Here is a 14,012-nt window from a genome sequence, read left to right on the forward strand (position 1 = left end):
ATGCAACTCTCCCTTTGCCCACTCCAACCCCACCCCACCCCACCTGGGTTACACACTGTGGGCCACGGGCTCCTCTCAGCTGCTGTCAGTGCTGCTATTCTCTGCGATGTGTGTTTGCATCAGATTATGTGACAGTCTTCCCTTTTCCCCTCTTTCTTCCCCTCTCGATAGAGCATATCATTGCATTAAGGTGCTGCTTCCAATAGTTTGGTTGTGAGCTGATAAAACTCACGCACTGGGTAAAGGGTAACGACATAAACCCCTGGCACTCCAGCAGGATTGTCACCCATCCTGTTCATAGCCCGACATTCTGCCCATTTTTAACGCAAACTGGGCAGCAAAAATCTGGTTGTTTCCCCTGGCTAGAGAGTCCAGAACTAGGGGGCATAATCGCAGGATACGGGGTCGGCCATACATAGGAACATAGGAACAGGAGTAGGCCATTCAGCCCCTCGTGCCTGCTCCGCCATTTGATAAGATCATGGCTGATCTGTGATCTAACTCCATATACCTGCCTTTGGCCCATATCCCTTAATACCTTTGGTTGTCAAAAAGCTATCTATCTCACATTTAAATTTAGCAATTGAGCTAGTATCAATTGCCGTTTGCGGAAGAGAGTTCCAAACTTCTACAACCCTTTGTGTGTAGAAATGTTTTCTAATCTCGCTCCTGAAAGGTCTGGCTCTAATTTTTAGACTGTGCCCCCTGCTCCTAAAATCCCCAACCAGCGGAAATAGTTTCTCTCTATCCACCCTATCCGTTCCCCTTAATATCTTATAAATTTCGATCAGATCACCCCTTAACCTTCGAAACTCTAGAGAATACAACCCTAATTTGTGTAATCTCTCCTCGTAACTTAACCCTTGAAGTCCGGGTATCATTCTAGTAAACCTACGCTGCACTCCCTCCAAGGCCAATATGTCCTTCCGAAGGTGCGGTGCCCAGAACTGCTCACAGTACTCCAGGTGCGGTCTAACCAGGGTTTTGTATAGCTGCAGCATAACTTCTGCCCCCTTGTACTCTAGTCCTCTAGATATAAGCCTGAGATGAGGAGGAATTTCTTCAGTCAGAGGATTGTGAATCTTTGGAATTCTCTAACCCAGAGGGCTGTGGATGCTCAGTCGTCGAGTACATTCAAGGCTGAGATCGATAGATTTTTGGACTCTAGGGGAATCAAGGGACATGGAGATTGGACAGGAAAGTGGTGATGATGTGGAGATGCCGGTGATGGGCTGGGGTTGACAATTGTAAACAATTTTACAACACCAAGTTATAGTCCAACGATTTTATTTGAAATTTACAAGCTTTCGGAGGCTTCCTCCTTCCTCAGGTAAATGTCAGGAACTCCTCAAAGCCTACGCATTTATAAATCACAGAACAATACATGGTGATTACAGATAGTCTTTGCAACTGCCCGTTGCCAAGGCAATCACCGTGTTCAGACAGAGAGGTGTTACCTATAGAGCCCCCGAATATACAGTCAACAAAAAAAAACAAACAGAAAAAAAAAACAGAGAGAGAGAGGCAGAAACATCCAGAAGGCAGAGAAAGCCAGCAAATGACCCGTTATATACAAAACAGATCGCTTTTGTTCGCTGCTGGGCTTACGTGTAGCGTGACATGAACCCAAGATCCCGGTTGAGGCCGTCCTCATGGGTGCGGAACGTGGACAGGAAAGTGGAGTTGAGGTCGAAGATCAGCCATGATCTTATTGAACGGCAGAGCAGGCTCGAGGGGCCCTATGGCCAATCCTGCAACTATTTCTTATGTTCTTGTGTTCCATCTTTGTTTCTTTCTTAAAATCGGCTTTTTTAAAGCGGATTCTTTCTCCCCCCCCCCATCTCGAATTGCAGGCCTTTGCGGTGAAATATCAGAACCTGGCCGACTTCAACCATTCCCACGGCTGCAAAGAACAGGTTGAGCCCTCAGGATGTGGGTCAGCGCCACTGGCAAAGAGAGAGAGAGGGAGATCCGCAGCAGACCTGGGAGTGAGTGGCAAAGTATCGAGGGAGCCCCTGGGAGCGTGGCTTTCGATGAAGCCCGAGCGATATTGAGCGGGCTGGAGCGGGAGGCGCCAGAGCATGCGGAAGTGTCACGTCGGGGAGCGATGCGACGAGCTGGTCAGGCACATCCGGAACATGTCAGACAGGTTCCGTGTCTGCGCGGAGCCAAGACCGCTCTCCTGAGGCGGCGCCTCTGCACTCCGAGTGCTCTGCCGGACAACAGAGGGCTGTGACACCCCTGCGAGCCCCTTTCAACCGTGTCACCCAGAGCCAAGCTGGCAGCCGTCTGAGCTTCCACGGCAGCAGTTTGTGATGCGGTGGGCGCTGTTAGATTTGTCACCAGGCGCTCCGTCATTGTGGCATTTATTGGTCTTGGAGGCGGGGGGTGGGGGAGTTACAGCGCAGATTCAACAGAATGGTAACGGGTCGTAAAGGGTTAAATTACAAGGGCTGGTTGCATAAGCCTGGCTTGTATTCCTTGAGTATAGGAGGTTGAGGAGTAATCAGATCGAGGTGTTTTAAAATGATAAAAGGATTCGATAGGGTAGACACAATGAATCTATTTCCTCTGGTGGGGGAATCCAGCACAAGATGGGGGGACATTATCTTAAAATTAGAGCTCGGCCATTCAGGAGTGAAATCTGGAAGCATTTGTTCACACAAAGGGGAGTGGAAATTTGGAACTCTCTCGCCCAAAAGGCTGTGGCTGCTGGAGGTCAATTGAAACTTTCAAGATTGAGGTGGATAGATTTTTATTCGGTAAGGGTAGTAATGGATACGAACCAAAGGCAGGCGAATGGACTTGAGGTACGGGTCAGCCATAATCTCACTGAATGGACTTAAAATCATTCAATTTAAACATGGGGCAGTGTTAAAAAGATGTTATTTATCTTAACTTCTTAAAAAGCAGCAAAGTATCAGTGTGAAAACCAAGGGGGGCAGAAAATTCGATAGTGCCTATTATTGGGCGTGGGTAGCGTGATCCGCTATTAACCCGCACCCAATGGTCCCTGTTCAGGCAGGAGGAGAACTTCGTCCGGCCTCGGTGCTCACCGTCAATCTGCGGTGAAATCCAGGCCTTGCACGTCGATTCAATGCAATTCGCACTTTTCACCAGCAGGGGGAGCCCCAATCTCTTAAAGGGAGGATGTCTCTTAAAATCTCTTAAAGGTAGCCAGTGTCTGTTATTTGCTAAAAATAACAGTCTGCCGTCTGCACGGAGTCTGAACGGAGAACACAGATGAAGGTCCCGTCCCTATGTTTAAACATTGATGAGTTATGTTAAAACATTGAATAAAGGTTGCACACTACTAAATCCCACAACCTCCAATCTGCATGCCAGACCTTACCAATCTGCTGATCTGAGTTGGTACCAGGCCTGTGAGAGTGCATGCACCAAGGTTCTCTGCTGATGCACCTTGGTGCAAGAGGTGGACAGAAGGAGGGACATCTTATATCTGGAGTGGGGGGGGGGGGGGTGTGGGTGGTGGCAAGAGGCCCTCCAGACAAAGGGCCAAAAGGCAGTGGGAGGCAGCGGGGGACAATGTCAATGCCAGGCGCATAGCGCCAAGGACAGGGATGCAGCGCAAGAAGAAGTTCAGTGCTTTGGCACGAGTGGTCAAGGTGAGTGAAGTCAACTGTCAAGTGGCGTCTCCCACCAACTGCTCCATGCACTACACCCCCCATCACCCACATACAAACAAGCTCTTTCAATCAGTACTCAACTCTTCCAATCAAATGCTTCCTCTCACCCTTACACATTACCACTGTTGCAAGCCGCCCACCCACAGCTCACAGGCTACACACACTGGCAGCTATTCAACCATGACAGGCACAACACCCACACACATGTCCCGGTTTGTTGCAGAAGAAGGTGGAGCATAACAGGAGGCAGCAAGTGGCAGTGGCGCGTAGCCCGTCGAGTCTGTTCTGCCATTCAGTGAGATCATGGTGGACCTGTGACCTAACTCCATATACCCGCCTTAGCCCCATATCCCTTAATACCCTTGGTTCACAGAAATCTATCAATCTCAGATTTAGAATTCACAATTGAACTAGCATCAGCTGCCATTTGCAGAAGAGCGTTCCAAACTTCTCCCAACCTTTGAGTGTAGAAGCATTTCCTAACTTCACTCCTGCACGTCCTGACTCTAAATGTTAGGCTATGTCCCCACGTCCTAGTATTCAAGTAGAGGAGACCTCCAAAAACAGTTACAAATGCATCAGCAGCCAAAAGCAATAATCCAGTCACTAGCCTGTAAATTCTGCATGGTCCCTTTAAATAGCGCTGGTGGGGGGGTCCTCCAGGCACTCTAAGACACGTTCAGATGGTCTGGGTTAAGGCTGTGCATTGAGTTGAGTGTTAAGTTCCAAAATGGAGTCTCTCACTTTAATTCAGCGTTGCACACTGATTGTATCCATTCTCTCTCTACACGCTGCCGGCATTCGATATTTGCACACGCGCTAACTCCATACCAAGATGGCGTCCGGCGCACGTCACGCTGGAAACGTGCACGCGCAGCCAAGACGCCACCTTGGCACTTCGAGAGGCCGCTTAATGCCGAAACAACGGGCGCTACATGGCCCAATTTCCAGCCCCACAACTCCAATGAGGTACTCTAACTTAATCCTTTCGACACTAAAAGGCAAACTGAATATTGAGGTGGCCACAATAGGAATCTGTTCATTTTCTTCTGTGCCACAGACAGCTTATGTAGCCCATAATCGTTGCATGGATGAAGGTAGCTACGATCACCATGGTAACTCCAGCAAGGCGGCCGTTGCTTGTGGAGATTACTTTATATCAGGTCTCCTGAACCCTTCCCTGGTCAGATAAACAGGCTGCGTTCATGAGGATAAGACTCAACCATCTCTCTAAAAAAAGAGAGAGACCTGCAAAAGCACATTATTAACGATGAGAGGGTTGCAACTACAACCTAGGCCCCAGTCAGCAGGCTGAATGAAGTCGCTTCAGTCAATATTCTGTCAATATTGTTACGTTAGCTGCGTATGCGAATGCCGATCAACTCAGACATTGCTCGGCGCTGGGTGCTGCCAAATTGCCCAACTATAGCACCGTTATTTGGTAAACGGAAAAGTATTCCCTAAAATCAGTCGACCACATTTCGCAATATTCTGCTGTAACTAAAGTGCTAAAAGCTCACTGATCAATGTTTTATATTTAGTGCTTAAAATGTTCCGAATTCCCCATCCTTTCTGGGTGAGAGAAGTTTAAAGTTGTACAGTAGTTCTTTTAAGAAATTATGTCCTACTGAACTGGTCCCATTCTTACTCAGGGTTACTGTTTCAGGATAATGATTCCAAGCATCTAGATGCATATTTTCAGTGTACAACAGCAGTAACTTCTATTTTTTAAATCAACAAACTCATGAGTTATAAAGCTTTCGAGAAAATGGATCTTGCTCCTTAAGGGTGAACACTCCACCTATTACTTCAGTTAATAAAAGTGTTTCTTGTGTGTCAGCTTGGCTCAGCTCACTGTGCTCTCACCTCTGAGTCAGGAGGTCGTGCAATTGAGTCATGTACCAGGACCTGAGCTCGCACTCCAGGCTGACACTCGAGTGCAGTGCTGAAGGAGTGCTGCAATGTCAGAGGTGCCATCCTTCGGATCAAGCATTAAATTCTGGTGGTTCAGGTTGATATTAATGACCCATTCACCCATCACCCCCGTCCTCGCTGACCTACATTGGCTCCCGGTCTGGCAACGTCTCGATTTTAAAATTGTCATCCTTGTTTTCAAATCCCTCCATGGCCTCGCCCCTCCCTATTCCTGTAACCTCCTCCAGCTCTACAACCCTCCGAAATATCTGCACTCCTCCAATTCTGGCCTCTTGCGCATCCCTGATTTTAATCGTTCCACCATCGGCAGCTGTGCCCTCAGCTGCCTAGGCCCTAAGTTCTGGAATTCCCTCCCTAAACCTCTCCGCCTCTCTATCTCTCTCTCTCCTCCTTTAAGACGCTGCTTAAAACCTACCTCTTTGACCAAGCTTTTGGTCACCTGTCCTAACATTTCCTTACGTGGCTCGGTGTCAAATTTTGTTTGATAATCGGTCCTGTGGAACGACTTGGGACGTTTCACTAGTTAAAGGTGCTGTATAAATGCAAGTCGTAGTAGTAGTAGTAGTAGTAGTAGTAGTTGTTGTTGTTGTTGTGTTTCCAGTCAGAGAGGAGCAAGGAATTCTGGTGTCCTGGCCAACATTCTTCCCTCAAACCACCACCATCAAAAACCAGATTAACTGGTCATTCATCTCAGCTGCTGTGTGTGGCATCTTACTAGGCACAAAATGATGGCTGTATTTGGATCACTGTACTTTAAAGTAATTGATTGCATGTTGAACGTTATGACATTTCAGTTGACAGTTTAAATTAATATCACGACCATTACTGCGAATAGTTCCGCCTGAAGCATTAACCTTTCTTTTTCTCTCAGACGTTGATAGACCTGCTGCGCATTTCCAGGACTTTCTGTTCTTATTTCAGATTTCCTGCACGTGTTTTGTAATAACTTTTCCAAACTTTTTCATAATCTTAATGGGGAAAGTCTCATTTTGTATTGCATTTGGACTCAGGTCCTGACCAGCACTGAGCCCTCACCAGGAACTGAATCCGACGGACAACACTTTGCGGCAATGGTTGTTCCATCCTGACCGTTTTGTTCCTGATGATGGTCCCACCCGAAATCATGGAATCACAGAATCACAAAGGTCACAGCACGGAAGGAGGCCATTCGGCCCATCGAGTCCACACCGGCTCTATGCAAGAGCAATCCAGCTAGTCCCACTCCCCCGCCCTATCCCTGTAGCCCTGCACATTTTTTTGTTTCAAGTACTTATCCAGTTCCCTTTCAAAGGCCATGATTGAATCTGCCTCCACCACCCCCTCAGGGGGTGCATTCCAGATCCTAACCACTCGCTGTGTAAAAAAGTTTTTCCTCATGTCACCTTTGGTTCTTTTGCCAATCACCTTAAATCTATGCCCTCTGGTTCTTGACCCTTCCACCAATGAGAACAGTTTCTTTCTATCTACTCTGTCTAGACCCTTCATGATTTTGAATACCTCTATCAAATCTCCTCTCAACCGTCTCTGTTCCAAGGAGAACAATCCCAGCTTCTCCAGTCTATCTACATATCCAAAGTCCCTCATCCCTGGAATCATTCTAGTAAATCTCTGCACCCTTTCTATGGCCTTCACATCTTTCCTAAAGTGCGGTGCCCAGAACTGGACACAATACTCCAGTTGTGGCCAAACCAGTGTTTTATAAAGGTTCATCATGACTTCCTTGCATTTATACTCTTTGCCTCTATTTATAAAGCCCAGGACCCCGTATGCCTTTTTAACCACTTTCTCAACCTGCCCTGCCACCTTCAACAATTTATGCACATATACACCCCCAGGTCTCTCTGTTCCTCCACCCCTTTTAAAATTGTGCCCTCCAGTTTATATTGCCTCTACCGAAATGTATCAACTCGCATTTTTCCACGTTAAACTTCATCTGCCATGCGTCCGCCCATGCCACCAGAGTGTCTATAGCCTCTTGAAGTCTATCACTATCCTCCTCACTGTTTACTACCCTTCCAAGTTTTGTGTCATTTGCAAATTTTGAAATTGTGCTCTGTACACCCATGTCCAAGTCATTAATATATATCAAGAAAAGCAGTGGTCCCAGCACCGACCCCTGGGGAACACCACTGTACACCTCCCTCCAGTCTGAAACAGTTCACCACTACTCTCTGTTTCCTGTCATTTAGCCAATTCTGTACCCATGTTGCTATTGCCCCCTTTATTCCATGGGCCACATCTTATTAGCAAGCCTACCATGTGGCACTTTATCAAACACTTTTTGAAAATCCATATACACCACATCAACTGCATTGCCCTCATCTACCCACTCTGTTACCTCATCAAAAGCTCTATCAGATTAGTTAAACATGATTTGCCTTTAACAAATCCATGCTGGCTTTCCCTAATCAATCCACAGTCGTCCAAGTGACTGTTAATTTGTTTCTAAAAGTTTCCCCACCACTGAGGTTAAACTGACTGGCCTATAGTTACTGGGTTTATCTTTACACCCTTTTTTGAACAAGGATGTAACGTTTGCAATTCTCCAGTCCTCTGGCACCATCCCCGTATTTAAGGATGTTTGGAAGATTATGACCAGTACCTCCGCAATTTCCACCCTTACTTCCCTCAGCATCCTAGGGTGCATCCCATCCGGACCGGGTGTCTTATCTATTTTAAATACAGCTAGCCTTTCCAGTACCTCTTCTTTCTCAATTTTTAGCCCATCCAGTATCTTAACTAGATCTTCCTTTACCGAGACTCTAGCAGCATCTTCTTCCTTGGTAAAGACAGATGCAAAGTACTCATTTAGCACCTCAGCCATGCCCACTGCCTCCACGAACAGATCTCCTTTATGGTCCCTGATCGGCCCCACCCCTCCTCTTACTACCCGTTTACAATTACATGTCTGTAGAAGACTTTTGGATTCCCTTTTATGTTGGTCACGAGTCTATTCTCATACTCTCCCTTTGCCCCTCTTATTTCCTTTTTCACTTCCCCTCTGAACTTTTTATATTCTGCCCGGTTCTCACTTGTGTTATTAACCTGACACCTGTCATATGCCACTTTTTTCCACTTCATCTTATTCTCTATCTCCTTTGTCATCCAGGGAGCTCTGGCTTTAGTTGCCCTACCTTTCTCCCTCGTTGGAATGTACTTTGTCTGTACACAAATCATCTCCTCTTTAAAGGTGCCCACTGTTCAATTACAGTTTTGCCTGCCAATCTATGATGCCAATTTACCCAGGCCAGATCTGTTCTCATCCCACTGAAATTGGCCCTCCTCCAATTGAGTATTTTTACTTCAGAGTGGTCAAAGTCCTTTTCCATTATTCTATTCTAAACCTTATGATACTATGATCGCTGTTCCCTAAATGCTCCCCCACTGACACTTGCTCCATTTGGCCTGTCTCATTCCCTCGAACCAAGTCCAGCAATGCCTCTTTCCTCATTGGGCCAGAAACGTACTGGTCAAAAAAGTTATCCTGAACACATTTCAAAAATTCCTCCCTTCTTTGCCCCTTATGTTATTGTTATCCCAGTCTATATTAGGATAGTTGAAATCCCTCGTTATCACTACTCTATGGCTTTTGCACCTCTCTGTAATTTCCCTGTAAATTTGCTTCTCTATATCCTTCCCACTAGTTGGTGGCCTATAGAATATACCCAGTAGAGTTATGGCACCTCTTCTATTTCTTAACTATAACCAAATAGATTCTGTCCTTGATCCCTCCAGGGCATCCTCTCTCTCCAGCACTGCAATACTCTCCTTAATCAATACTCCCACCCCCCTCCTATCTTTCCTTCCCTATCTTTCCGTAACACCTTGTATCTAGGAATATTTAGTACCCAATCCTGCCCTTTTGTGGGTCCAATTTTTCTTTTCCAGGTGCTGATCAGCTTGCTGTCCGTTCCGGTATTGTTTCTTATCTCTGAAAATCTCTGTTATTCACCATCCCATCTTCTGCTCAATAACTGCCGCCCTGGCTTCTTTTCTCCCCTATCTACTATCTCCTTAAACCCCTCTACTCTGCTTCTCCTTCCTCACTTCCAATAATAGTGTAAGCAGCTCCTGGACTTCTTTCTCACTAAGACTGAGACCATCTGTTCCGCTGCCTCTGCTGTTTCCCCCGCTTGCCCATCAAGACAGATTTCCCCTCAGGCTTACCCCTGCCCCTAGCCCTCAACCAACATCTTTCTCTGGTTTCTCTTCCATTTCCCCTCATGCCTATCCGATCTCACCTATGAGACTCACCCACCTGATGACCATTGCCTGACACTTACGAGGCATGAACGTCAGCCCAAGCCTCGATGCTGATCTAGGATGGCATGGGTTGCTTTGTTGTCAAAGGAGTTGTGAATGGAGCTGAATATTGTAGAATTGTCAGTGAGTGGACCACTCCTGATCTTATGACAGAAGGGGGGTCATTGGTGAAGCAACTGAAATGGTTGGAGCAACTACACTGCCCTGAGGAACTCCTGCAGCCATGTCCCCCTAAGGCTGTGATGATTGGCCTCCAACGACCATGACCATCTTCCTTTGTGTCAGATTAAACTCCAGCCATTGGATGATTTATCCCCTGAACTCCACTGACTCATTTTTGCAAGAAAGAAGTTGCATTTATATGGCGCCTTTCACGATCTCAGGATGTCCCAAAGCACTTCATAGCCAATGAAATGCTTTAGGAGTGTAAACACTGTTGTAATGTGGAGTTCCCTGGCGTCATACTAAGTCAAATGTTACCGTTATGTCGAGGGCAGCTACTTCCTCTGGCATTCAGCTCTTGTGTCCATGTCTGGATCAAGGTCATGAGGTCTGGAGTCAAGCAGTTCTGGCAGAATCCAAACTCAGTGTCGATGAGCAAGCTATTGGAGAGTAGGTGTTGTTTGGCGGCACTATTAGTTACTTCTTCCATCACTTTAATGATGATTGGGAGGAGACTGATAGGGCAGTAATTGGGCTGGTTAAATTGGTCCTGTTTTTTGTGGATAGAACATACCTGGGCAATTTTCTACATTGGTGGGTTGATGCCAGTGGCCACTGTTGTACTGGGGACAGTTGAGCGGAGGGCTGGGAGGCAGTTACTTGTGGCAGTTTGTGCAGATCTTCAGTACCAAAGCCAGGATATTGTCAAGGCCTTTGCTGTGTACGGTGCACTCAGTTGCTTCTTAATGTCATGTTGGGTGAACCAAATTAGTTGGATGCTGGCATCTATGATGGTGGGGACGTCAGGAGGAGGCTGAATAGGATTGTCTATTTGGCATTTTTGGCTGAAGACACTTGTTATATGCAAGCACTTCCACTCTTACCTCTAAAACTTACTTCTCCACATTAAATTGCATCTTTCATCTGTCTGCCCATTCCATTAACCTGTATCCTCCTCAAGTCTTTTAAAGTTCTCCTCACTGCTTGCCAAATCACCCACTCTTGTGTCACTAGAAAATGTCAACGTTGTGCTCTCTACACCCAAGTCCAAATCACCGTATATAGATATACATCAGCATTGACCCCTGGGGTACATCACTTCCAACTATTCTCCAATTTGAGTGACATCCATTAACCTTACAAAATGCAAAGAAAGGGCAGATGCTGGAAATCTGAACCAATTCCGATAAAGGGTCCACACCCGAAACATTTAAAAAAAAATTTTTTTTTAAATTCATTCAAGGGATGTGGGCATCGCTGGCAAAGCCATCATTTATTGCCCATCCCTAATTGCCCTTGAGGAGGTGGTGGTGAGCCGCCTTCTTGAACCGCTGCAGTCCGTGTGGTGAAGGTTCTCCTACTTCCCATCAACTTGTCTGTCCTCTCCAGAAATGTTGCCTGATCTGCTGAGTGTTTCCAAGATCTTCTAGTCTTGTATCCATTGGCCCTAATGTTTTGTTGCCTATCTATGCTGCTACATTTCCTCTAATACCACATGCCTGAATTTTTGTAAAAGCCTCCTGTGAGACACCTTATCAAACAACTTCTGTAATTCCATTCACACTATGTCTACTAGCATTACTTTTATCTATGCAATTGATAACTTCTTTAAAATGTCCCAAGGCGTTTCATAGGATCATAATCAAACAAAAATTGACACCGAGCCACATAAGGAGACATTAGGACAGGTGACCAAATGCTTGGTCAAAGAGGTAAGTTTTAAGGAGCGTCTTAAAGGAGGAGAGAGAGGCGGAGAGGCTTAGGGAGGGAATTCCAGAGCTTAGGGTCTAGACAGCTGAAGGCACGGCCGCCATTGGTGGAGGCGAAGGAAGTCGGGGATGCGTAAGAGGCCAGAATTGGAGGAGCAGAGATCTCAGAGGGTTGTAGGGCTGGAGGAGGTTACAGAGATAGGGAGGGGCGAGGATATGGAGGGATCTGAACAAGAGGATGAGAATTTTAAATTCAACAGCGTAGAGCACTTTCCACTCCATGTCCAGCTAGGAACCTCCTACCTGTTAGCTGGAGCCAGATGGGAAGATTGTTGAAACAAAAACTAAAAATATGAATGTCAAATAAATAAGGCTTTGCCACATCCAGAATAAATGATCTCAAAGCTAAATTTAAGTTGATAACAACAACTTGCATCTTTAATGTATTAAAACATCCCAAGGTGCTTCACAGGAACGTTATCAAACAAAATTTGATGCCGAGCCACATAAGGTGATATTAGGACAGGTGGAGGTAGGTTTTAAGGAGATTCTTAAAGGAGGAGAGAGAGGCGGAGTGGTTTAGGGAGGGAATTCCAGAGCTTAGGGCCTAGGTAGCTGAAGGCACGGCCACCAATGGCAATTCCCTCCCTAACACTTTCAATGGCATGTTGTGTTTTCACAGTAATACACTGGTGAAAATATTTTGGGATCATTGAAATTCCTTGTCACATGAGGTGACATGCCTGAAATCATTTTTGTTAGCATATGGATTATGAAATCCTATTGTCTCCCCACCCCCCATTTTTTCTAAACCAGTTTTTTTTTATCCTAGTAGCTTTTGTAGCCACTCAAGGTGACATAACAAGCCAAACAGCTCTTTCCCCAACTTGAGATAATTGTTATGTTGAACCTGAGATTTCAAGCACCATGACTATTGGTAACTAAAAAGATATCACAGTTTAATACAGTTATTATTATAATACAGGAAAACCACTGCATTGATTCCTCAGCTCTAACACAAGCTCAAGGTCCAAAGATTGACCCATTCTTCATTGATATTTCAATTCCCACCCTCCCCCCTTCCCCCATGTGATGTGTGCCTGTGAAGCACACCTATCCAACTATTATTCAATGGGGGTCATTTTCCAAGTACACACTCGGGGGTGGGGAAACTCCCTCTCCCCCCCACTCGCGTTGGGAAATCGTGGGAAGAGTGGCAGCAGCTCTATGATATGTACTGGGCCGCACAAGGTTCCACAACACCAGTGAGCACTCAGAAAATTCCCCTTTATTAGGTATTGAAAGGGCAGGTAAATGGGATTGAACAAGATAACACCTGCTGAAGAGTTAGCACCGGCACGGGTACGATGGGCCGAATGGCCTCCTGTGTTGTAATTTCTATGATGGGGTAAGTCATAAGAACCTAAATTCTGGAGAGAAAGTTATTCAGCCCATCCAACCCAGAGTTGATGTATGATTATTCTACCGTGGATTCCCCCTCTCCCCATCACTGGGGGGGTCACTGAGCTCGGGAATTTCCTCGGCGCTGCTCCCGCTCTGCTGCACTTCCAGCAAAGTTAACAGTGGTGGGACGGGAGCAGCTCCAATGGAAATGCCAGAATAAATTCTTTCGCAGCCTCTCCTGGGGAAAAAAACAAATCAGGCAGTGCTGTTAACTTCTCAATAACCCTCAATCCACATCTCAACAGGTGTCGGCCACGCTCCTTTTAAAGGCGTCACTGAGCCCCAGAAAAGGCAAACTTCTATTCTCTAATCTTGATCGAGGTTTGGGAATTCTGTACTTGTGTCTTCATGCCTCATGCTAAATTAAATAGCTTGTTTACTTCACCTGTATTATTTTAACAACCCACATTATCTCTTCCAAAGGACAGATCCCAGGAGCTATCCATCTAAAAGTTTACCCTTGGAACTAACTGTGGCCTGCATCTTACCTTGTGCATAAACAGACTAATATAACGTGATCATTCTGCTTACCCGGCATCTGTATTGTTTCCGCAAAGTAAGGCATCCTTGCTTCCCTCAAGAAAGTAATGGTTCTCTAAATGTTAACAAAATGAAACGCGATGTTAGTATGCAATATTACTTGTAACCTACTGAGTTAAAAAAATTCAAAGCCTTGGCTTCTCAAATCCAAACCTTTCTTATGCTTGTGGGGTGCATTTGGTCTTATAACAACAACAACTTGCATTTATACAGCATCTTTAACGTAGTAAAATGTCCCAAGGCGCTTCACAGGAACGATTATCAGACAAAATTTGACACCGAGTCACATAAG

General features: G+C 45.8%; 1 protein-coding gene across 1 annotated transcript in view; it reads right to left on the reverse strand.

Moving 5' to 3' along the window:
• The window catches only part of scn5lab (sodium channel, voltage gated, type V-like, alpha b), a 321,528-nt gene that overhangs the window by 279,975 nt on the left and 27,541 nt on the right, over positions 1-14,012 (reverse strand). The window contains exon 5 of the mRNA XM_067967964.1: positions 13,712-13,775. Coding sequence (XP_067824065.1) covers positions 13,712-13,775 — 64 coding nt within the window. The remainder of the gene's footprint in view (positions 1-13,711; positions 13,776-14,012) is intronic.

The sequence above is a fragment of the Heptranchias perlo genome, chromosome 2 (genome assembly GCF_035084215.1).
Source record: "Heptranchias perlo isolate sHepPer1 chromosome 2, sHepPer1.hap1, whole genome shotgun sequence".
In the NCBI taxonomy this organism is placed as follows: domain Eukaryota; kingdom Metazoa; phylum Chordata; class Chondrichthyes; order Hexanchiformes; family Hexanchidae; genus Heptranchias; species Heptranchias perlo.